This window comes from Drosophila simulans, chromosome 2L, assembly GCF_016746395.2.
Source record: "Drosophila simulans strain w501 chromosome 2L, Prin_Dsim_3.1, whole genome shotgun sequence".
NCBI lineage: Eukaryota > Metazoa > Arthropoda > Insecta > Diptera > Drosophilidae > Drosophila > Drosophila simulans.
Genome location: NC_052520.2, coordinates 12,579,130 through 12,603,798, shown reverse-complemented (window position 1 = coordinate 12,603,798; position 24,669 = coordinate 12,579,130). Strand labels below are relative to the sequence as shown.

Below are 24,669 nucleotides of genomic sequence, written 5' to 3'. Positions count from 1 at the left end.
AAAACAGTTTAAGCTTTGAAGTAAAATGATTTAACATTTTAAAACTTTTCAATACAATTTAAAGTAGCTTCCTTTCATGAAGGACACGCACTTTCACTCCCTTGACTTTCCCACACTTCGCAGGAATATTTTCCCTTGCCCACACTTTCGATTACAGAAAATAAAATATGAAAATATTTATATGCGAGAGTTTATTTTTAAACAACATTTTGATGCAGCACACAACTGGAGAGCAATAGAAAATGAAGCGCCGCATGAGATCCACCATGGAGCTTTTGGCACATCCGAAATGGCTCCTTTGATGCGTGAGCCGGGCGAAGGACCTGCCCCCCAGGAGCTGGAGCAGGGTCCTCGAAATATATTTTGTTTAGTTCCGTGACACGCACAATCCCACAGCGACCATGGGAGATGCCCGTGCGCCACAAAAGGATTTTGTTCCTCCGCCGCACGGTGGGCAAAGCAGTGATAAGAAATACATATTGAGCTATGGAATTCGTTCCCTCTCCAAGTAGATTCCCCACTGCTCCCACTGTGCCCGGTTACTCAATGGGCTCCTATGACTGCTGTTGCACGGCGGGTGGCCAATTTCTGGGCACCAACTTGCCATACATCAAAAATCTTTCACTCGCTTTCGGCTGCCTCTGATGCGCGGGCAATAAAATATTCATTTGGCCCCCTTTTTGAGGGGTTGGGGGGGGGAGCACTCTCGCCAATGCAACTTTCAAAGGAGTTCGAGAAGGGGCGGTGCCGTGCCACGCCCTCCCATTCTTGTCTTGAATTTGGGGATTGACACTCCAGGAGTCGGGAGCCGGGCACCCTTCATAAAAAATGTAATTTCCAAACAGTGAAGAACAAAAAAAACAAGAAAATGTATGCATTGATGTGGGGGCTGCAAAATAAGCAAAACATTTGAAATTTCCAAATTGAATTTGCCGCACGCTTGAAGTTTTGTGCTCCCGTTCCCCAGCTCCCCAGCTCCCAAACCCGCGACGAGATATATGCAAAAGCCATTCTCAAGATTACCGAGTGAAAGACCAGGCGGCAAGCACACACATTTGAAAGCCGGCGAAGGGGCTGGCTAAAAGCTGGCTGGCTTTGAAACATGGCCAAAAGTGTAAGTGACATGAAAGCGGGCACACAAAGCGCACACAAAACCTTTAATAACTTTACGCTTTTTGTTTTCAAGTGCACTCCGCTGCCACGCCCCCCCCGCCACTAGCCGCCCCCACAAAAGGGAAATACAAAGGCCTTGCAACTTTCACTTTGAAGTTCGTTTTGTCAAGCTGAACAAAAAAACAATACGCAAGTAAGGCCTGGCCAAGGACTTTTTCAAATATTTTTTTTTGCACTTGTATTTAGAAAATTTGGTAAAGAAGTCGGCCTCTAATGCGCAGACCATTCAATTCGTAATTTATGACCTGTTTATTGTCAATAAATGCAGCCTCGGAGCAACCATTTTGTGTCCGCGCCTAAATAAAGACAAATGGAATGCTCATTTTCAGTGGGTGGCTGCCGGCAAATATCTAAAATAAATACATATATCTCAAGGTGGATGGGTAAATAGGTGGCTGGAAATTGTCTCCAAACAGTTTAGACTGCTTTTCGGCGCTTATAAATATAATTTATGGCCCGTTCGCTGCCATATTAGTCAGGCAAAATGTGAGGCTACGAGCTTTAAGTTGTCAAAAAAGAAAGTAAAGAAAGTTCGAAGGATTTCGAAGATGACAACACATTTAAAGCTAAACGCACTGTTTATTTTATCGAAATTATTACACCATTGATAGTGCCAGCTTATTAGGTAAACTCATAAAAAATACATATAATTTTCATTGGGATTTTGTTGAGCTTATTCGCTCCCGTCGTTTATTTTTGATTTAAGTATACATTCTACAAAAGTTTCAATAAATTGATTTAACTACATTGACCGTTTTTCGTACTGATCTTATCAGTTGAAGGCAAAAATTCTTGAGGGAGTTTAAGTAGTATCTCAATCTTCTGATTTGTTAATTTAAGTACATAAATATGTGGCATACATAAAAGTAATTTTTTTCTTTCCGGGCTTATGCTCCAACTCGCCATCTCGCCTGCTTTTACCGGTTCATGTTGCATAGAAAACTAAGTACAATAGACAATAGAAAAATACACTTGACTATATGTAAATACATATACATAATAAAAACGAACATAGCGTAACCGACGAAGGCGCAACTGGCTTGAATTATTTCGCTTAGTCTAATGAACATTTAGTTGGTATTTGCTAATTTCTTTCGCTTATTGTTCCATTGTTGTGTTTGTTAGCTTGCTTTGTCTCACAGTTGCTTGTTCTAGCCATGAGGTAGAGCTGTCAGTGCCAAATGGCTTAAAGCTACCATTGAATGATTTTCTTTTCGTACATCTATATTCCTAAAGTTTTTTGTTTGGGGCACTCACTCTTCCGTTTGAGTTTCGTGGAGTTTCACGTTGACATTCATGGATCTTAAACTAGATTGGCGTCCTTGGCCATGCTATAGAAGGCCGACTTGGGATTGTCCAGCAGCTCCGTGGGCGAGGCGAACTCGGTGATCTGGCCCTTGTCCAGCACGATTACCTTGTCCGAGTCCAAAATAGTGTTCAAGCGATGGGCAATTGTGAGAACAGTGCATTCCTTGAACTCCGTTCGGATGGTTTTCTATAGGAAATGAAATCAGTCCATGAATATGATATTAAATGTATATAAGTATATAAGCACCCACCTGAATCAAATCATCTGTTTCCAGATCCACAGCGGCGGTGGCTTCGTCCAGCACCAGGACCTTGGTCTTACGCAGCAGGGCACGCGCCAAGCAAACCAACTGGCGCTGGCCCACCGACAGATTCTCGCCACCCTCGGCAATCTCGTGGTTCAGGCCAGCTGCCAAACTCTTCACAAAGGACTTCAGATGGGACAGCTCCAGGGCCTTCCAGATTTCGTCATCGGTTTTGATTTCAAAGGGATCCAAGTTGATGCGCAGCGAACCAGAGAAGAGCACTGGATCCTGGGGGATAATTGTCAGGCGGGAACGCAACATGTGCAGACCCATTGAGGCAATGTCCACGCCATCGATGGAGATGCGACCACCGGCAGCTTCAATTATTCTAAATGCAAATCAGAGTTAATGATGATAACGTAAACCAAAAGCCATAATGCTTACCTGAACAAGGCCAATGTGAGACTGGATTTGCCGGCACCAGTGCGACCCACAATGCCAACCTTCTCGCCACCCTTGATATTGAAACTAACACCGCGCAGCACCAGATCCAAGCCTTCGCGATAGCGCACCTGGAAGTTCTGGAACTCAACGCGTCCCTCCTGTGGCCAGTTCTTGGGCTTGTTCTTGTCCTGCTCCAGCTCCCAGGGAGCCTCCTGCTTGGTCTCGCCGTACTCCTTGATGCGCTCCACGGACACGATGTTCGTCTCGATGTCGGATGACATGCGCACCAGCCAGTTGAGGGTTTGGGTCACCTGCAGGGCGTAGCTTACCGACAGACCCACCAGGCCGGGATTGGTTTGACCTCCCAGGACGGCGAAGAGCGATGCGAACAGAATAATCAGATTGCCCACCATCTCCAAACGAATGGCCAGCCAACGGTTGGCAATCACGGACGGGTACTTGCAAACCTGGTTCTTGTCCACCTTGGCATCAGATTCCTCAATAAAGCTAAAGTAATCAAATAAATTAAAACATTAGAATTTAATTTCTGGATGATAACCAAATACATACCGATCTCCCACATTGTAGGCACGAATAGTCGATGCTCCGGTGACAGTTTCGCTAAAATGCGAGTAGATTGGCGACCGGGATACGGATTCCAGACGCATCAGCTGCCGGGAAGTGGCCACGTAGAAGCGCTGGGCGAAGTAGTACAGGAAGGCGATGGGCACGATCACGGCCAGGAAAATTGGCGTGGACAGACTAATAACCACAATGGTAGCCAGGACCTAACCAACAGCAAAATAGCAATGTAAGTATATGCTGTTCAGATAAACCGAAGAGGTCATACGTGCGGGGAAAATGCAGGGTGTTAATAGAAAAATCATGATGAATAGAAATTTATAATGGAATTGCCTTTGTTTTGGATCAAACGCTTTACTCAATGATGTCGAAAATAGGGATAAGAAAGGATTTAGAGAAGGGGATGCCATGTGGCGCCGCCTAATGAGGATTATTAATCTGGACTAGTTAGTCGTTTTATATGCACAGGGTTAATGTCACTGGGATTACTTTCGATGTTTTGTAGCAATTTGAAGACGGTTCCTAGTGCATAGTGCTGTGAAATTACCTCGAATGCACACCAAATGCAATCATTAATGACCTGCGGCATTTTCTGGTCAACCGATTCAACGTCTTTCGAGAATCGGGACAAGATGCGACCCACCGGCGTCGTATCGAACATGGTCATTGGTGCTCTCAGCACATTTTCGAGGAGCATCGAGTGCAGGACTTTTGCGGCATGCAAACTACCCAACGCCGGAGCCAGGTCCGAAAAGAATGACGTGAAACCTGCGATTAGGCAATTCAGTATGGATGAAGAGTTAGGTTTCTCATCGATTGGCATAGCAATAGCCCGCCCAACCGGCTGAATTCGATGCTCGAGAAGGTCTCTTCGAGTAGGAATATCGTATAGAGGTCGGCCAGCCAATTCCCCAAAAGAACACGGGCTTAACTTGCTCTCAAACTAAAAAAATTCAGCGAATTTTAATCATTCTACTTGGATATTAAATTTGAAAATTGCTAATATATTTGGTAACTTTTCTGCAGATTTGTTAATTGAAAATTTAAGAATTACCCTTATAAAATTCTGATATATTACTTTTTGCTAAGAATAACATAAAATTGCAGTAATTGTTCTAGTTTTCTGAGTCTCTTGGCCCTCAAGATACGATTCCAAGAAAAGGGAAGACAACCACAGGAAAAGTAATCTTAAGATAAATTAACAAAAGAACGAGATTACAACATGCGCCCGCCCCATGGATTCGAATACTTATTTACATACTACGCTCTAGGGATGTGGAATGCCAGGGAGCTCCAAATTGCTACGTGCTGAGTGTTTGTACAATGATGGTTATACCATTTGTTAGTCGGAATTAGTTAGTACTTGGATTGTTGGTTAGTCACAGCGAACGTACCCGGAATACTTGCGAGTTAAACACGCGTATTAGTTCTGGCAATACCACATCCAACTTGTATATATCGTTTGCCAAACGATCGAGAATTCGTGCCCGGGGCTTTATGTCGAAAAAGGCTTGTGGGGCATGCAAAATGTTTCCGAATAGCTGGATAAATATTTTCCGGGTACCGATCAGGGCGCCCAGATAAACGATAACCACACTGCCTATATAGCTGAAGACTTGGGATATCAAAGGGAATTTATCCTTATAAGATCGGAACGTAAATTAAACAGATTTGGTAATCTGTTTTCGAACGACTGAATACAAGATTTGGGACAAGGGTTAGAAGACAAATTAGTATTAAGTCTAGGTTAAGGTTTCTTTTTGGGACAATACAAAATGAAACAAAGCTTCTGCTAAGAGGTATTTTTCAAATGGATGAAAGATTTTTTGAACCTTATAACAAAACTGAAAATTATAATAACATTCATAATCCAATACTTTGATTATTGAATGCTTTAAATTCCAAATTTTATGACAAATCAAAGTATAAAACATGCTCGTTGAACTCTGCATATAGAGATTACCTGAAATGCCGTGCTCATGACCATTCTTATATTGAGCGGCATTACCAAGTCCAAGCAATTGACATCGCTGGAGCAGCGATCCAAAATCCGACCCTTGGGCGTGGTATCGAAAAACTCGGAGGGACAATGCATGATGTTGTTAAAGAGTCGATGGAAAACTCTGGATGAGGCGTGTAAGGTGGCGGTGAAAAGTGATATGGCGGCGCCGTAATTGCAAAGACCTAGCTTGATTCGATGCGGTTTAGAGAAATATATATATAGAGAGATAGAGAGATCAAATGAGATATAGAGAGATATATCAAATGCTAGAGAGATGAATGAAAACGTGGGCAAAATCTTTCTACAACGAAAGTTCTGCAAGTACAAACCGTAACTCTTTTAAGGGCTACAAATCAAAGGTTATCAATCAATAATAACAATAAAAGGGGGGGAAGAAAAATATACTGAAAAAATGAGCGAAATCAATTATGCAAATACCATAAAGATAAAGGTCATAAAGGAGTCCATGGTGGCGGGCAACTCTTCGTCGACAACATCCATGTCGCCGCTGAAGCTATTCAAGAGTCGCCCGATCGGAGTGATGTCGAAGAAGCGGCACACGGAGCCTCGGATTATGACGGCCAGCAGCTCATTGTGGATGGTCTTTGCCGCCTGGAAGCCGCCCAGATAGACGATGACCACCGCAAAGTAGGCTAGCACACCTGGGACAATCGGAAATGTGGAAGAGCGGAACAGGTGTGCACCCGTGAGCACTCGGTGAATGTCTGGGATACTCGATATTCGAATGAATGGCTGACGGAATGAGGCGATCTTCTACATTATCATTTAGCTCGCTGGTCGTTCAACCAAAGCATAATAGAAGCTCCCACTTATAAAGAAACCTTAACACTTAGGGCTCTGAGACCAGTACATCTGCAGAGTGTTTTTTTTTTTTGGTGACCCTGCCCCCTGATTAAGAATGGGCTTAAGCCTAAGTGGTTTGAGTTCCCCTTTCGCACATCTCGCACATTCAAAATATGGGTTTTCTAATTATTATGCATAGAATAATGAGTCTTATATCAAGTAAAGGCGCTTTTGATCCAAAATAAAAGGCAACATATTTTGCAAGGCACTAGTGAAATCTAGTATAAGGCTTAAATGGTGAAGAAGGGTAGGGTATATGATAGTTTGATTGATAGTGAAATGCTTTGGGAAAGAATGAGAGTTAAGGATGTTGCAAGAAATTAAATAGAATGCGGTTTGAAATATAATTAGTAAATTAGGAGAATCGTGCAGTTTTCATGGTTAGTGGTATGCAGCTTTTGTTAGGTTTCAGGCTTGGGATCGAAGCTTCTCCCACTTCCATCGGGCAGTGGAGGTTGGAGGTTGCAAGGTTAAGGGTCAATCTTTACCCCGAAACATGTGTTCAACAACTGCACGGTTATCGCGGGCAGTACACTGTCAACCGTATCGACATCTTTCGAGTACCGACTCAGAATGCGACCTAATGGCGTTGTATCGAACAGTTCCATTGGCCACTTGAGGCCTGTGTTCAGCAGCTTGTTGAATACATTCATTGAGCAATGGAGTCCTCCGATGGCCAAGGCGAGGCCCGATAAATATTTGGATAGCACTGCATGTAACGTAAATCGGTTTAGATGCTATGCATTACATTTGGTGGTTAGGGGAAACTAACTTTCTATACAGAACTTAAGATTCAACTGATCATGCTGCTAAACATTGCTTGTGTAAGCCCCCATAAAAAGGTTAGTGTTCATATTTACATATAAATACACAACATAGATCGTTGGAGTTAGTGCCACATAGCATTAGGATAGGAATTTCTATTGGGATTGTGCCAATTGAAACCAGTTAGTGTGTGTATCATCAATATATTCTAAGGGAAAGGTTATAAAGAAATACTGCAGTAGATTGAAATAAAGAAGTACAACAAACTATCACATACCCTAGGATTTCCTTCAACCGTATCTAACAAAAAGCTTGAGATTCAGATTCTTGCAGAGAGCGTTTCTTACAATAGGTTTAAAAAAGATTGAAATCTTTAATTGTACTACTATTTTAAAATCTGCCCTTGGAACCAATTCAATTTGTTGTTTTTAATGAAAGAAATGAGGATATTAAACTATTGCAGCTTCGAAACGCGCTCCTTAATAGACATTTACCGCAAACGCTTGACTGATGACCATGCGCCAAAGCATCGGCAGGACATTGTCGATGGTATCGACGTCCTTTGAGAAGCGATTGACAACGCGGCCGAGGGGCGTGGTATCGAACAGTTCCATGGGCCATCGGAAAACATATGACAGGAGCGTCTCGTGCAGCACCTTGGAGCAGAAGATGCATCCGAGGGCCAGCGTGAGAGAGCAAAAGAAGTACGAGGTAACTGGAAGGTTAAATTATAAATGTATTTTTTTTTTCGATTTAATTTAAATTGATTTTCTAGGCAAAAGCGTGGACAAAACATTCTAAAAAGCTTTGACAACCTACAGAGAAGAGCTGTACTCAGAACTCAGTTGTATCTGAGTATGGGCGATGGCGATTTGTATCGGACTTGTACTTTTTTTTGGGAATAATTACCGCAAACAATTGCAAAATGACCACCCGCAAATTGAGTGGCAGTGTATTGTCAATTGTATCTACGTCCTTGGAAAAACGGTTGACAATGCGACCCAGAGGTGTGATGTCGAACATTTCCATGGGCCAACGCAAAGTGCCATGGAGTAGCACGTTGTGCATGTAGCGGGCGCTATAAACGCAGCCCAATGAAAGGATCAGGGTGGATAGATACCCTGTAACAACTTCGAAGAGAGAGCGACAACACGGGTATGCCGATTAGTTACCAGAACCTCTTGTCCACCGACGAAGTATATTCAGACGTGCTCTCATTTTAACAACCTCATACATTAAATAACAATTAAATCATTATTAATTATTTATATGATAAAAATCATGATAAAATCAACGCAATTCAAAAAAAGTTAGCTTCATTAAAATAAAGAGCACGAAGGAAGATTATTACGGGTTTGGTTAATATTAGTTTTGTATGGTAGTGCATGATAAGCCAAGCCGGTCCATGATATACAGAATGATCCGATATTCCAGATAGATTAAATATTGCCGTGCAAGGATCAACTCCAATCAATTACCATATATGCCTGACCAATGACGACACGAATGTTGAATGGCAGCACATTATCGATTGTATCGATATCTTTCGAGAAGCGATTGACAATCCTTCCCAGTGGTGTCGTGTCGAAGAGCTCCATTGGCCAGCGGAGATTGTAGTATAGTAGGGTCTGATGTAACAACTGCGAGCACTTGAGACAACCCAATGAGATGGCGAGGGATGAGAAGAAGTTCGTCGCGACTAGAATTCGATATTTAATCGATTTGTGTTTCGATTTTTTCGATCAATTTAGTTTTTTGATTAGGTAGGGCCGGAAGGTATTCACAAAATTATTTGTGAATAAGTTTAGTTACTATGCAACACATTTACGCACACAAACATACACACACAAAAGGAGAACCGTTAGTATAGTGATTGGACTACAATGTTCTGATTGTATCGATTGTATCAATCAAAGTAGATCGATAACAAAAAATCGATTTTCAAAACATTTTTGTGTGGTAATAATATTAATAGCAGTTATTAATATGAAAAGCTTTTTGTGTTCAGTTTGCCAAGCGTGCAGCAATATAAAAGCTAATTTATTTTGAGGTCTTGTTAGTGCTTTAGGATTTGTGTGCATTTTCATAAATTTTGTGTAGAAAGCCGAAGAAAGTGTTAGCTAGTTAGGTATTCTAATCGGGACTGAAAGTTATTCAAATCGCCTACTGGAAGCTGAGCAGCATGTGTTCTCTTGGCGCCAAAGTAATAAAGCAATTAAGTAAGCAAAACATAAATGAAAACCCCCAACCAAACATAGAATACATTAAAAATATGTAATAAATATGGTTACAAAACTTTAAAACATTTCTTTATAAGTTAATAATCTTTGTTTAACCTCACACAATTTGTCTAAATATTTTGAAACCATTTTTCTTACAAATTTAGCGGAAACAAAAATACAAACTAAAAAACATAAACATAAAGGTCAAAATAAAGCAGCAAAGTCATGCAATACATTTAAAAATATAAAATTATAACGAAACAAACTTAAAATAAAACAACCAAATGGACAAAACGAACATGAAACAAGGATAACTTCAAACGAAGAATTTCAAAAGTAAATCGAATCACAATGGACTTACCTTGGCCAAATCCGAAGGCACCATAAACACCCAGATACATGTCCCTGAGGCCAGTGTCGTTGGCGACATTTTGATCGTTAGCCCATTGGGTGAGCCACAGATTCGAGCCGATTTGGAAAGCTTGGAATACAAAGTTGAGTACCAATGTGGCAACCGATAGGAAGATGCCAACGCTCTTGATATAATGCTTGTACACTGCGAACTCAACGCCACCGGTTTGCGATTTTTCAGTTTCAATCAGTTTGCCCTCGACCTCCTGCTTCTTTTTCAGGGAAGCGGCTGAGGCAACGGAATCGTGGGAGTCCTGTCGCTTGGTTCGCCGGCGAAGACTTCCTCCTCTGCCCATCAAACTATCAGCGGATGTAACGGAACTAAAAAAGAATGTTAATTTATTTAGTCAAATGATTACTTTATAATCCTGTATGAAGATGTACTTACATGGAATCGGACAAGCTTTCCGTGCGCGCCAACTTAATGGCCTTTTCGACAGTGCCTAACAGCTCAGGGACATCTCCGGTGCTAGAGATCTGGCGCTTGATCTGATTAAGCTCCTCCTCCTCTTCATTGCCCTCCTGCAGATGCTGGATAATGAAGTCGGCGAAGGCGCCCTTGTTCTTGACTAATTGATCGAATGTGCCGCTCTCGCTGATCTCGCCCATCTTCATCACATAGATGCTGTCCACCTGGGGCAGGAAAGTCACACCATGGGTGACCAGCACGCGAGACTTTCGTGCCAGTATACCCTTGGGTCCAATAACCTCCTCGAAGATGTGCTTGCCCACATGGGCATCCACGGCGCTCAGAGGATCATCCAGCAGATACAGATCGGCATCACTGTACACAGCGCGGGCCAACGAGATGCGCTGCTTCTGGCCACCTGATAAATTAATGCCTTTCTCACCGATTTCCGTGAGATCTCCGGCTGACAGGATGTCGATATCGGCACGCAGGGCACAGGCGTCGATCACCTTGTTGTAGCGCTTTCGGTCGTAGGTCTGCCCGAAGAGGATGTTGTCCCTCACCGTCGCATTCTGAATCCACGCCTGCTGCGGTACATAGGCCAACTTGCCCACAGTGTTGACAACGCCTGCAAGTTTTTCCATTTCACCGAGGAATGCCTGCACTACGGACGACTTGCCGGAACCGACCGTGCCAACCAGGGCCACCAGGCTGCTCTTCTTCACCTCGATGTTAATGTTGCGCAGCGTGATTTCATCGCCCCAAGAGAACTCGCCGTTCTCAATGCTCATTGGGTGGGCTGTATATATAAGGAATATATGAACTTAAAGATCTTCACCAACTTCTTGAATGTACTTACGTTTAGAGGAATCGTGGAGAACGCTGTTGGGATCCAGTTCCTCACTGTTCAGGAACTTATTGATACGATTCACGGAAACTTGCGTCTATTCGTTCGCACATGCAATATGGGATATCAGTTAAAATTGCTTTGCCAAATACGTAAATTTTCATACACAAAATATGTTAGTAATAGGTTTGGGAAAGGAAAAAAAATGTGGAGATGGGGAAGGTGCAACAATCCAAATCTGAATGAATATGGAATATACTCGGCTCTTCCGAGGATTTTATATACCCCTGCAGACGGGCAAGGAATTGGAATATGTGATGAGTTAATCATATTACAAAATTATTATTTAAAAGGGCCATAAAATATCCAACTGATTATTGATCGTATTTCTCTTTCAGACAAATTTCCATAATATCGTTATACCTTTAATTAAATCCCCCTTAAATGCCCTCTGCAAGGGCATATTCGGAACCCAAACAAATGGTTGCTATTGAAACGGATGAAATGGATACCCAACCACCAGATATATGACCATTCGGAACTGGTTTGGTTCGGACAACTTTCAATCCCACGCGTATGTGACGATGAGCATATAATTTCAATATAAATGAGTACAAGGATTTAATGCTGGGTAGGGGAAGGAACTTGGGTTAGGGGTATACATTTCGGTGTAAATTCGATTTGGCTAAAAAAGAATTCAAATTAAGTAAATAAACATAAATCACAATCACAAAACGGCACAAAATCGACGATCACAGTGGCGCCGGGCATCGTCAAAAGTGATAAGATAGGTGGAATCCCTCAGCCCCACTGTGATCGACTAGAGTGGTAGTAATTGGTATTGCAATCGGGCGTAACTTACTTGCACCAGGTTGGTGATCAGCATGGGCAACATTGTTAGCGGAAATCGTAGAATGTTGAATAATGATAATGAGACAAAGGTTTTGGTGGCATCAAGCACGTTATTTTCATCGATTAAAACGTAAGTGGCGAATGTAACTAATGAAACCTAAAAGATAATACACAATTTCGTTTAAGGCGTTGATAAAATGTTCGTTCTTGATCCTTGATCTGAAGTTGATGGATATAGGAGAGGCGGAGGTGCACCACAGCCGAAGAGGTTGTTAGTCCATCGCCATCTCGCGAGAGCCGTACCTCGGCTATGTCAACACTCAGCATGGGCAGGATGGTCAGCGGGAGTTTCATGAGGTCGAAGAGGGCGATTGAGACTAACACCTTCTCGACGCTCAGCTGATTCGCCTCGCTAGTTAGCACGTAAGTGGCGAACGTGACCAAGGAAACCTTTGTTTGTTCGGACACGAAGTACATATATTTGCCAGATTAGTCCAATGCTACACGTCCAACTCATCTCAGTCAGCTGTAAAGAAATCTCGGAGGACTCAGAGCCCTGCAGGGCTGGCATATCTTACCAGGAATGGTGCACAGGACCACAAGAACGAAGTGCCCGCGTTCAAGTAGGCAGTGGAGCGCAGCGTCGCAATCTCCTTGTCACGGATGTCCAGCACTTGCTTCTCGAAACTCGGTTCCCAGGCGTACAATTTGAGCACCTAAGTGGATTACAAAGACGATTAACCAAGAATCCAGCATCGACTTCTGACAGCAATCAGCATGACAGAGGATAATTGTTGTACTTAAGGGATTAGGCTTCTAATCCTAGTAAGCCCTAGTCCTGGGACCACTCACCTTAATGCCACTCAGTACTTCGTTCATCAACTTAACACGCTCATCCTTGTACTTCATCTGTCTGATCTGATAGGTCTTGATGCGACTGGCAATCACTCCGTTCACAGGGATTAGGATAATCATCACAGCCAAACCGGCAAGCACAGACGGTCCCAGTTGCTGCCAAAGGAAATACAGGGCCAGACCGATCTGCAGTGGCGCCGACCAGATCATGTTCAGGTAGGTGGTCAGTTCCATGAATCGCTGGGCATCCACGGCCATCAGGTTGACGATCTCGCCCACGGTGGATTCTTTTTTGGTGGAGTTCGAAATGCGCAGGGCCTTGCGGTAAATGGCGTTGATCAAAGCTGTCCTGATTCGCAGTCCAACAATGAACATGCGGTGGAAGTACTGGCCAAGAATAAAGGTCTGGGCAGCGGCCAAAACGAAAAGCAGGACAGCGTATAGGATACCCTTCCATTCGGGCTCGGCTTCTTGGGCCTCAACGAAGCTGATGATCAAGCTGAGGACTTGGGGCTGGGCAAATGTCAGGGTGTCGGTGAACAACTTCATCAGGGCGCCGAACAGAAAGACGCCTCCGAAGGACTTGTAAATTGGCGGCATAATACTGGCCATGCCCTTCTTGCGGCCATTCTTCTCACCGTGGGGATTCTCAAAGGTCACGTTGCCATTGCTAAACTGCGCCTTGGGTTCTACGCGCGCCTTGTTCTTGTAGTTCTTGCGCACGTTCTGGTTCCAGTGGTGTGCGAAGATGGGCATGACCTCGGAGCAGCTGTCCTGGGGCCTCAGGTCCCACAGATCCTTCTCCTCCAGCGGGTTGCGATAGCCCTTGAGGGCCATTTTGTCGAACCACTGATAGGTGATGCGGGAAAGGAAACTGGCTGACAGCTCGGGAATCTCGTTCTCACCCCTCTGGTACTTGGTTTGTCTGGGCATTCCGTCCGCAAAGCAATTCAGGATCAGCATGATGCTGGTGAAGGTGAAGAAGATGAAGAAGCTAACGAACTGATACTCCTCCCAGGAAAAGTCCTGCTCGGAGGGCTGTTGCGAATTCAGAATCTTCTGGCGTTCCGCGTCCAGGCGCACTTCAGTGCGGCAGCGGGGAATCGACAGCACAGTGAGCAGGAACCAGAAGATGAACTGACATCCGGTGGTCTGCACGCCATATTTCCGATTCAGCGGGATGAATATGAAGACCAACAGGAAGGTGGCGAACTTGATGATGGGACCCCAGACATCCAGGTCGTAGAGCGGCAGCTCAGAGTCGCCGCCCTTCTTGACCAGCGCCATAATCAGGTCCAGGGCAGTGATTACCAGCAGGCCCAGATTGACCAGCGCTTTGCTCACATTTAGCTTGTTCCAGGGTATATTCCTGTCCAAACTCGCTTTCAGGTAGTAAAAGTCAAAGATCACGAACGCCCAGTAGAAGGCGCAGGGTGTCCAGACCAGGGCCGTTTGCTCAAAGCAGGGCGTAAAGTCCGGATCGTTGGTATACCATGTCTCTGTTGCGTTCTGTTCGTTGGACACACAGAAACCATACATTTACATATGCATTCGAATTGAACACCACTGCTGATGCACTCACCCAGAACGTGGATCCGCAGAATCTGTCCATCGGCGAACTAGTGTCCTCCGCCATGGTTACTCGACTGCTCGGCAACCTCCTCCACGTGCAACTGGTCTATATGTGTATGCTATATCGGGCGATGTGGTAACTGTAAAGCGGCAAGGAAACAAACGGATCTATATTTTCTGGCCAACAGCTGTTCCTTCCCAAGCCGCACAACTACAACAACCGCTAATCGCAACAGTGGGAAAGTTGGGTGCACCACCTAGCGCTGGTATTTTTCTGGTATTTCGCGGGAACAGTGGGTGTCGAATGGTAAATGAGGGTATGCTTCTGCACTGCGTGTTATTTCAAATGCTTACATTGATTTAAATAACACTTGTAATTTTGGTACACAAATTATTAAAATACAGTTACTTGGAAAAGTTAGTAGAAACAAGTAGAAATCAATCGCATTTGCAACAGCACAAATACATATGAACTTCTTAAATTTTGATTAAGCTTGTAACGTTTGATATAGAAATTTCTAGCAAATTTTCTCAAAAACTCGTATCACTTAATTTATTTTTTATTAATGCACAAATACAAATGTACTTCTTAAATTTTGATTAAGCTTTTAACGTTAGATATAGAAATTTATTGCAATTATTCTCGAAAATTCTTATTAATTAATTATTTTGATTTATTAATGAGCACCCTGTACAGGGAAAACGCCTATCTAGTATTTTTTGCTTATTGCATGGCTTTAAATGATTTTCCACCAGCGGTCACACTGTCACATTAGTTTCCATTTTAATCGAGTTGACAGCTCCATTCTGGCAAATAAAAATTGTGTTTTTCGCTCGTCGCAATACGCAAAAATAGCATTTGCATTTGATTTACTCGTAACTAACAAGTGAAATTGTGCAGCAAAATGTCGCGTCGTTCCAATTTCATTGAGGGCAACGACAATTTTCGCGACCAGAACCTGCGCTTTGTGCGGGTAAGCAAAACTTAAGAAGTGCGATGTGAGGAAACATCTGCGCCACTAAAGATGAACTTGTTTTGTTTTTTCATTTTCTAAATGCAGAACGAGTTTGAGGACAACATTAACCAGTTCTTCGGAGGCGCCGATCCGGGTGGCAGCGGCCCGCAGCAGAAGCCGCCGCCGCGGGACTCGCTAATTGTCCAGCCGACCGCAGGTGAGTGGCGTCCATCGCAACAGCCGGAGCTGCACATGGCTGCCGGTGGCGCGGAGAATCTAACCGGAGATTCCAGCCAGCTAGTAGGCATGACTCTGGGTTTATGGTCTACTTAGCACTTGTGTGCACAGTAATCTCTGCGAGCGCGGAACCATGTCAACATGATAAGCATCTCACGTCGACGTCGATTGCGCCTAATCGGTACAGTGATCCCGCGATAAGGCGAACAAAAGCACGCGAACGGAACACGTCATAGGACAGAAAAACCGATCCTAACCATTAGACAAGACTTTAAAAACAAATTACAAATATTTAAAACATATCTGATTATTACTTCTATTCAATATTTAATCAATTGCTCTAAATTTGTAAATTAATTCCCTGAGTTAACTATAGTTTGTCCACACTGTTTTTTTATATTTAACTTCATAGAATCCATTTAACCAAATCTTTTAATGGTTATTAATTAGTATTTTGCACTTAACTAATGGATAATTTGGTCAAAACAAAGGCATTACATTTGTTTTTAATGCATGTACTGTTCAGTTACAACCAATTATCCAGCCAAATCAGTTTAATTCCTATGCACACTATTATTTGACAAACTATCTATACCATTGAAACAAAAAGAGGGTTGGGCGCGGGTAGTTAGTACTGAGTTTTGTAATCTAGCCCTCGTTATTGTGCGCTACGGCAGATAAGTGTTTACATGTCCAGGGCCACTTGGAGGAAGGTCTCATCGCGCCCACTTGAAGCGATAGTTTATTGTCCAGCGATTGTTCAATGCCAATGACAAATGTGCGACGAAAACGGGTTTCCCCGCCCCGAAGAAGAACTAACTTGAACAGCAGAGATACGAAAAAAAAAACTAAAAAGAAAGAATGAGAAACTTTAAGCTAATCTTGAACGGAGCCGCCAAATTTCGTTTAAGGCGTTGGGCTAGTCACATTTTATGGGCGCCAAAAACTTGTTTGCCCCGTACACACGCATGTGTTTTAAACCATTTGGCTTTAGATAAAATTCTAACACATCTGAAACGAGTATTTTCAGTTCGATATAATTAACGGCGAAACCTGTTCCCGCAGCGATTATATAAGCACACTAAACAATCGGCAGTCGAAAAGCCCCTTACAAAACCTAATATTTCAATTGTACGAAATGTGTGTTTTGCCTTTACACCCAAGCGAAATTTCTCTTTAAAAACAAAAACGTCGAGTCACGATGAGATGCTAAGCGAAATGGAATGGAGATCTCTTGGCTGCACCATAAAATCGAGGCGGAAACATGACTTTTTCTCAGCAAAAAACGCCACTCTCTTCACAACCTGACTGTTTGTTTGTTCTGGATCAGATCATGCCAGCCGGCATTAATTGTTTACACCGCCAAAGAAGAGTGATTTATTTAGAGAATATCAACGACACTCGACACTTGATGACTTTATTAATAGGGAAAAGCTGAGATAACGCTGACTGGCTGCATTTAGCCAAGTGTGCACACTCTGGAAAAAGCAACTTCCCTATAGAGAGAACGATTCTACGACGGCTCCTTATCGGGGACCCCACAGCTGAACCTTATCGTGTGTGCTGCCTGTGCCCCCCTACTAGACTCTTCCATTGTGTGTTTGTGTGTAGTTACTCCAGTTATGAATTGCACATCGTAATCCCTGTATATTGCTCCTTATCGCCCACTTGTTTGCTCCACTTGCTGCTGATTCTGATTCTTTGGAGCTTGATTAGCATCGGGCTGGGAGAAGAGAAGCTGTCGAAACTACAGACCGTAGGCCATCTTTCAAGGCCTGTGACGTCAGTGGAGCCCACGAGGCAATTAACTTCAAATGACAACCTTGCGCACTCCAATTTTTACATTTTTTCTGTTATCAATTAAATAATCGCGCTGCGAGCATGACAAAACACTAATGGTTATTATCAAACTATTTTGAATGTGAATCATCAATTTCTCGTAATTGTTTTTTTCGTATTTCTTTCGTTTGCTGAGGAATGTTTGCGCGGGATATTCTGGAGCCTTTCGGAAATTTCACAATTTCAGGCAAAGAATGTGGACACACAGATACACATCACATAGATACGAACGCACACTGGCACACTTGTTCCGCTTTGGCGGAATCCAACAACCACATATCAACAAGGGTATCAAAAATGGACGGTGGTGGTGGTGGTGCTGCTGCTGTTGTTGTTGGCGATATCGATGCGACTGAAATGTCACTTATAATTACCTCTACGTAGAGAAAAACTCGCTGCGATTCAAACGAATCGTATGGGGTTTCGAAGTGAATAGAATCGAATCGAAACAAAACGAGCCGTAGCGGTTGAGGTCGGATCGCTGTTTGGATGGTGGGCAGCGTCGGCGGAGCACTTTTAGAAATCGACGGACAACCGGCTCGTTACGAGCAAAAAAGCCAACTGAATTCGTAGCGAGCGCTGCGAACAAACTTATTTGTTTTCCGTGCTCAAAAAACAAAAATGAGATAATAGCGCCACCTCGGAGAGAGCGTTTCACTTGGCTCTTTTTGTGGCGCTGCCTGGCCGCCCGATCAATTAAAAAACCCCATGCCAACAAAAAAGCCCCCGACTCTCCTTTAATGCCAAGTTTGGGCTAGAATAAAAGCCAGCTGAAAGATAGCGACTCTCTTCCCTGAATTTAAGTGCCGCATAGCCATATTTTCCTGCTCTGGTGAAATTATTCTGAACACCCATATGGCGAACACACGACGACGCGACTCTTAAACGTTTTGTTGTCGCAAGAGCAACAAAAGTTGGCCCAAATGATAACGATATCAACGGTAGTCATACAATTGAGAGCATTCAATGGGTGTTTGTTGCGAATTCTTCACGATTTTGGTATAAGCATGACCATACCTATTTAGTTTGTACGCCGGACTTCACTTGATTATCAGTTTATTGTGTATAAATGTATAATCTCAATGGAAGTGCTCAGTTGCTTCTAGACCAACTACCAGGACAGGATTTGCTGCTCTGCATATCGAAATTACACATAAAATTCTGATAGAATTGCTAATCTAATCAATTAAGGCAGATGTTTAATTTAAAATATGAGATAGTGGCAGTGATTAGTTTATAGATTGACAAAAACTCAAACATCAAACTTAGTCAGCAGTTTGATAACGACTGAAAAGGCAATCAAGTATAAATGATATTGAAATTATTATTTTTATTTTTTCACAATTTATTAAAGCAATTAAATGGTGGGAAGAAATGCAAAATAAAGCAAATCTATTATGCATTTAAAAATAAAATTTGTATGCATATTTTCAGCGAGCATTACTGTTATGAGTAGATAAGATTGAAATTGGTGTGCTAAACGTGACCACATAGCTCTAACCCAAAACGTGTCTGCTTTTTTAAATTTTAAATTTCATGTGTGTTACCATGAAAATAGGCAACAGCGAGCTGGACAATCGGCGCCAATTTCTCCGCGACCTGGGCGCCAGTCGGGTGTTGGCCAACGCCATGGCGCAGCGCACCTTCAATGTGCCCAAGTTCAACCTGCGCCATTTCCAGCGCCAGAGGTTCCGCCTCAGCGTCGAGCTGGGCGACAGTCACCAGGATGTGGTGGACAAGAAGGTGCTCCGGGCCATCGAGGAAGCGGTGGATAGCTACGACGACGTCGGGTCGCGTCCACGCACTCCGTCGCCGCCGCGGAACATTGATTGGCACAGCGCCAGGATGAATAACTCACCGGCTAACAAGGACCGATCGCGTTCGAATAATCGTCAGAGGGAGGACAACTTCGCAGACAACAATCGTGGAGTTGTGGAACAGCGAGAGCCAATCAATAGGAATACTGGACCAGGAAATCGCAATAATCCTGGCCTGAAACCGGCTGAATTCAATCGCAATCGTAATGCGAATGCGCAGGACTTTAATCGAAATAATCGAAATATGGACAGAAGTGAATTCAATCAAAATAATCGCAATGTAAATCCAAATTTCAACCGAAATGAGGGTTCACGTCCTAATCCACAGGAATTTCGTGGTCCAAATAGAAATACAAATGCCCAGGAATTCAATCGCAATAATAGAAATCAAAACCACCAGGATTTCAATCGTTCCAATAGAAATCAAAACCCCCAGGAATTTAATCGTCCCAATAGAAATCAAAATCCACAGGATTTCAATCGTCCCAATAGAAATCAAAATCCACAGGATTTCAATCGTTCCAATAGAAATCAAAATCCACAGGATTTCAATCGCTATAATCGTAATGCCAATCCGCAAGAATTCAATCGGAATATCCGAAATGATAACGAGCAGGAATTTAATCACAATCGTAATGCAGTCAATGATGAATTCAATCGCAATAATCGTAATGTTAACAACCAAACATTCCATCAAGGACATAACCAAAACAATCGTAATGCGAATGCACAATTCAATCGCAAAACTTTTGACGAGAACCGAAACTTTAATAACCAACGTTTTCAAGGACCAAATAACCATATCAACTATCGTGGTCAGATGCCAAACTATGATCATTCCCAAGTAAACAACAATCGCAGGCATGGTAATCAGAACTTCGTTTCCAATCAGCAAACCAACTTGGATCGAAATGCTATATGCGATGACGGCAATCAGTTGCCCAGAGATCGATTCCGTTCGCCTGAAGCGCACCCACAACAACCACCATATCCACGTAATGTGAACGCTAACCTGGCTGGTGGAAACCGTGGACCCCAAAAGAGGCACAATTACCAGCGTATTGTGAATGACAATCAAATAATACTACGTCGCACCGACTGGATTGACGAAGAAGAGGATCTAGATTTAGATCTAGATCACCATGATATGGACGACTATGTACCCGATGAACGCGAATTACTTGAAGATGCAGATTTCATCGATGACACAAATGATGCACTTATGAATGATGATCAGTATGAAGAACGTGAATTCAATCGTTACTCCAGGGGTAACCAACACAACAACCAAGATCATAACATCGATGATCGTAATTCATATGGACACAATCGCAATGATCGTAACTTTGAGGGCATGAGGCGCCAGTTTGATCCAGAACTCGATCGACGCAACCTAAACGACAACTTCAATCAGCGAAACAACTCTTCGCGTGGCGGTGACACCCTACGCTTTCCCCCAAGGGAGGATGACACATTCCAAGGCTCAAATAACCCTAATTTTCCACCGAACTATCAACACACTATTCCCCGTAGATCGGGTTCTGGAAATCGTGGCCGCGACACGAGTTCTAACAGACCCATGGGTCCCAATCAAAACAGACGAAGCGCACCAAATGCTGATGAAGCTGCACCAAGAGGGGCCCATTCTGGGGCTCCCATACAAGATGGAACTAATTCAAATCGTAAAATCAATAAAAATGTAAATCCTGGTAGGGTAGTGCCAAATCGCATCAGTGCTGGGACTCCCAATCAACCCAGGTCCAATTCAACCACGTCTCAAACACGAAATGTGAATCCAGGTGTTCCAAACAAAAATGTCAAGAAGTCGACGGTTCCACACGACAATCGTGCACCGCAACAAAACAAACCTGTGAACACCAATCCTGGTGCATCCAAACCTGGTCAGCCGGTAAACAAACCAAAACCACAGGCAACCAAGATCAACGCGGCCATGGCGAAACCACTCGCTGGTAAGGGATAATCTTAATAAATTCTAATTTTAAACAGACCAATTACAAGCTAGCTAATAAAGCTTTTGTATTGGTTTTAAAGTGAATAGATGATTTCAAAGCAAGATTTGGAATGCAAACCCGTTAAAATTATATATATATTTTTTTAAATACCTTAAAATAAGGATCTTCAAGAATTTTCGATAAACCAGTCTTGAAACTAGTTTTCTTGGTTTTTAAACCCTATTCGAAGTTACCAACTGTACTTCATACTTCAAGAAGCAAGTCATAAATGTGTTTTTGTTTGGTTTGCATTCCTAACTTATCGGGTATTCCCACAAAACAATACATGTTCAATTTTGCAGGGCAAAAAAGAAAAGCGGAGACTCCAAAGTTAGGGGGGGCTACCAAAGCCGAGCCAAAACGCCAGAGAGCGGAAACAGATCGCAGCTTCATTATAAGCGGCATAAGTCTGCCCTATATCAACAGCAATACCAAGGAGCTGCCACAGCCGGAGGAGCAGTCATACGCGGTGACCTTCTTCGAGCAAACGCCCATCTACAACACTAACATATATGCCACCGACGATGGCCATGTTAATGAAGACGAAAGTGATGCGGAAGAGGAGGAAATGTCCGATGCCGAATCTCTGGACTCGAACCGATCTGGTGTCCTGTCCAAGTGGAAAGGACGCAGTTCCAGGAAGAAGGTGCGCACCCAGCTGCGCAAGGAATGGACCAAAATCTATAGAACCAATAACTACAAGGACTGGTTCCCCTGGTGGCGGGATTACAAGTGGTGCGGCAGCGAGATTAACAAAAAGCTGGAGAAGTTCGGCGACCGCAATCTGCGCCACCGCTTTGCTCCCATCGGCCGCAAACCGATGACCGTAAAGGCGATCAATCAGATTTTTAAATCAGGCCACATGGGTCTGGAGAAGAACACCTTTAGCCACTACCGCAACATGCGTTCGATTTTCATACTGATGAACGAAAAGTTCCTCCACAGTTTGTCTAATGAGCGATTGGAACAGTTGCAGGACTTGATACGTGGCGTTCCAAATCACTTGTGGCTCTACAAGATCCGCAGCATGGTCTACCTTTGGGAAAGGTACCATAGCACACTTAAAACCCATGCAGGCAATAATTTCAAAAGCGATAAGGAAATTCAATCCATAGCGCGAGAATGGAAAAGTCCTGTCTTTCACTGGTTAGCCAAGCAGGCTTTCGATGAGCTTAAGGTGAGAACAACATTTTCCCAAGCCAAAAGTAGCTGAAAACCTAAAGGAAACCCAAGTTCTTCTATCTTCAACTGACAACGAAACTTATCTTTATTTATAGGCAATCAGCGAGATCGCGTGGCCGGATCATACAAAAATCTATCCCGGCTTGAAATCATAATTGAATGCTAAGCATATTGTATAAGATTGTATATGGAATCCAAAAGCCAAAATAAAACAAAGCGTTTTGCTTCCGCAATGGCCCATACAATAGAATCACCTCACCTTCATATTTATTAGCTGGCAGAAACTTTGCAGATAACAAGGCATTTTATTAAAAGCCAACTTTTTTGTCTTTTTCCCATTAGGAATCTGCGTGAAAAGTTTCAAGACAAACAGTGATGAGAAGTTCTTCATTAACGTGTGCCAGGCTGTGGAAGTTCCAGCACCTCAGGATCTCACCGAGGAGGAACTGATCGGCATACTGGAATCCCCAACTCCTGGCTCCTATCGCGTGCCCATGAGCATCTCAGATCCCAGACTCACGAAGGATCGTTCCGATAAGACCGTCGATGTCTGTGACATCGCTATCAACCCAAAGTTTCTGGTCAAGATCCAGAAGTCGCAGCTCTTCAAGAACTTCTTTATGCAAATTGTCATTGAGGCGATGAGCGAAAAGTATAATGTGCAGCTCAACATGGAAAAGACCATTATTCTGAACAATCGCAAGTTCATCGGCACTCTGGTAACTCATCGTGTGCGCAACGAAGATATGAAAAGGGCCCAGTCTGCGTCCGGCCTTTCTGCTGCTCTTAACGACCGGGATGGGGCTGTGGCACCGGAAAATTCCGGGAAACTGGTGCAGGAGATCGACGAGAAGGATGCTGCTGCCATAAGGAAGAGTCGACAGTCTGCAGGCGGTTTACTGGACATACAGTACAAACTTAGTGGTCGAGTTCGTGACGAGTCCGTTGTCGAAATCCATGCTGAGATCTACCTGCCCAACTACGTAATTTTATAATGGATGCACAGACAAATAAAGTGTATTTATGTCGAAATTCCCCTTTTACTTCGCAGGTTTCTTCGCAGGAGTTCAGTCTCGTTGTCGGCGAGGATCGTATCGTGGTGGAAACCTACAAGTATGGCTATGTGTTCGACAAATTCGTCAACTACCGTCTGCAGCAGGATCGTGCCCAAGCTCTGTTCGATAAGACCACCAAGGTGATGCAGTGCACCAAATTTGGAGGATTCAAATCTTTAATTTCTGTTCTTTCTTCCCATTTTTTAGATGCTTCATGTGCGCATTCCCGTGTTCAGTAACTAAAAAGGGCACATGACTGAATAATGGCCGCTGTGATAATGTTAATAAAGGCGCAAATTTTACGAGTTATTTATGGATGTTGAATGGATGTTCTATTTATTCAAATGATATCAGATTATATTGACTTCGCTTTCTTAATAGTACTTTATTTCCTGTTCCTCCATATATGTAGATTAAAAAGCGGTTTCAAAGATTTTTTAATTGGTTTTTTTTTTTTTGGTTGGTTTTCGTGTTTTGAGTTTAGAGCTTTCATGTTTTATTTTAATTTTCCAAAATGATTTGTTATTCAATATTTTCAAGTTGTGTGTTTTCTTTGGTAGTGAAAGTATAAGTATTTTCATAAGTATGAAACAAAATTTGTTTCATTAAGTATTATATATAATACTTATACTTTCACTACCAAAGAAAGCTCAACCTGAAAATATTGAATAACAAATCCTTTTGGAAAGTTAAAATAAAACATGAAAGCACTAAACTCAATCCAGGAAAACAAACCACAAAAAAAAAAACATTACTAAATCTTAGAAACCGCTTTCTAATCTACATATATGAAGGAACAGGAAATAAAGTGTGTACTATTAAGAAAGCATTTGAATAAATAGAAAATCCATTCAACCCCCTTTTTTCAGTTACTAATAAAATTAGTAAATATATTACAATAAAATAAAGCTCTTTAATTAACTAAATTATGCAGTATTTTTTTGGTAGATGGCTCTCCAGTATAAAACCGAATCAAACACGAAATTATACATATGACAAATGTTGTGTATAACAAATCAC

The 24,669-nt window shown here is 42.8% G+C and overlaps 2 protein-coding genes across 19 annotated transcripts; one reads left to right on the top strand and one right to left on the bottom strand.

The window, feature by feature from the left end:
* Positions 1–1,823: 1,823 nt before the first annotated feature.
* LOC6732128 (multidrug resistance-associated protein 1) lies at positions 1,824–18,176 on the bottom strand. 17 transcript variants are annotated; one of them, XM_016180046.2, is made up of 13 exons: positions 17,958–18,171; positions 14,562–14,691; positions 12,977–14,488; positions 12,703–12,840; positions 12,428–12,574; positions 11,285–11,369; positions 10,405–11,224; positions 9,967–10,337; positions 8,862–9,082; positions 3,741–3,958; positions 3,171–3,677; positions 2,733–3,114; positions 1,824–2,668 (listed from the first exon to the last, which is right to left on the bottom strand). In XM_016180046.2, exons 2-13 carry the CDS (start codon positions 14,613–14,615, stop codon positions 2,477–2,479), a joined length of 4,647 nt encoding a protein of 1,548 aa, XP_016024792.1. In that variant the 5' UTR covers positions 14,616–14,691; positions 17,958–18,171; the 3' UTR covers positions 1,824–2,476. The 17 variants fall into 17 exon arrangements, 16 of the variants coding, with proteins under 16 accessions (XP_016024792.1, XP_016024798.1, XP_016024795.1 ...); XM_016180052.2 differs by lacking the exon at positions 8,862–9,082 and adding an exon at positions 7,878–8,098; XM_016180049.2 differs by lacking the exon at positions 8,862–9,082 and adding an exon at positions 6,193–6,416.
* On the top strand, positions 15,304–24,575 carry LOC6732127 (PIH1 domain-containing protein 1). 2 transcript variants are annotated; one of them, XM_016178345.3, is made up of 5 exons: positions 15,304–15,525; positions 15,613–15,724; positions 22,937–23,577; positions 23,646–23,789; positions 23,857–24,575. In XM_016178345.3, exons 1-5 carry the CDS (start codon positions 15,457–15,459, stop codon positions 23,890–23,892), a joined length of 1,002 nt encoding a protein of 333 aa, XP_016024791.1. In that variant the 5' UTR covers positions 15,304–15,456; the 3' UTR covers positions 23,893–24,575. The 2 variants fall into 2 exon arrangements, with proteins under 2 accessions (XP_016024791.1, XP_016024790.1); XM_016178344.3 differs by lacking the exons at positions 22,937–23,577; positions 23,646–23,789; positions 23,857–24,575 and adding exons at positions 19,142–21,370; positions 21,715–22,589; positions 22,690–22,844.
* Positions 24,576–24,669: the final 94 nt, after the last annotated feature.

Coding starts and splice junctions, on each gene's coding strand:
- LOC6732127 (XM_016178344.3), top strand. CDS start 15,457: ATGTCGCGTCGTTCCAATTTCATTGAGGGCAACGACAATTTTCGCGAC. Junction 15,725..19,141: donor AATTGTCCAGCCGACCGCAG/GTGAGTGGCGTC, acceptor CCATGAAAATAG/GCAACAGCGAGCTGGACAAT. Junction 21,371..21,714: donor CATGGCGAAACCACTCGCTG/GTAAGGGATAAT, acceptor TCAATTTTGCAG/GGCAAAAAAGAAAAGCGGAG.
- LOC6732128 (XM_016180049.2), bottom strand. CDS start 14,615: ATGGCGGAGGACACTAGTTCGCCGATGGACAGATTCTGCGGATCCACG. Junction 14,489..14,561: donor TCTGCGGATCCACGTTCTGG/GTGAGTGCATCA, acceptor TCCAACGAACAG/AACGCAACAGAGACATGGTA. Junction 10,338..10,404: donor GAAAGCTTGTCCGATTCCAT/GTAAGTACATCT, acceptor ATTCTTTTTTAG/TTCCGTTACATCCGCTGATA.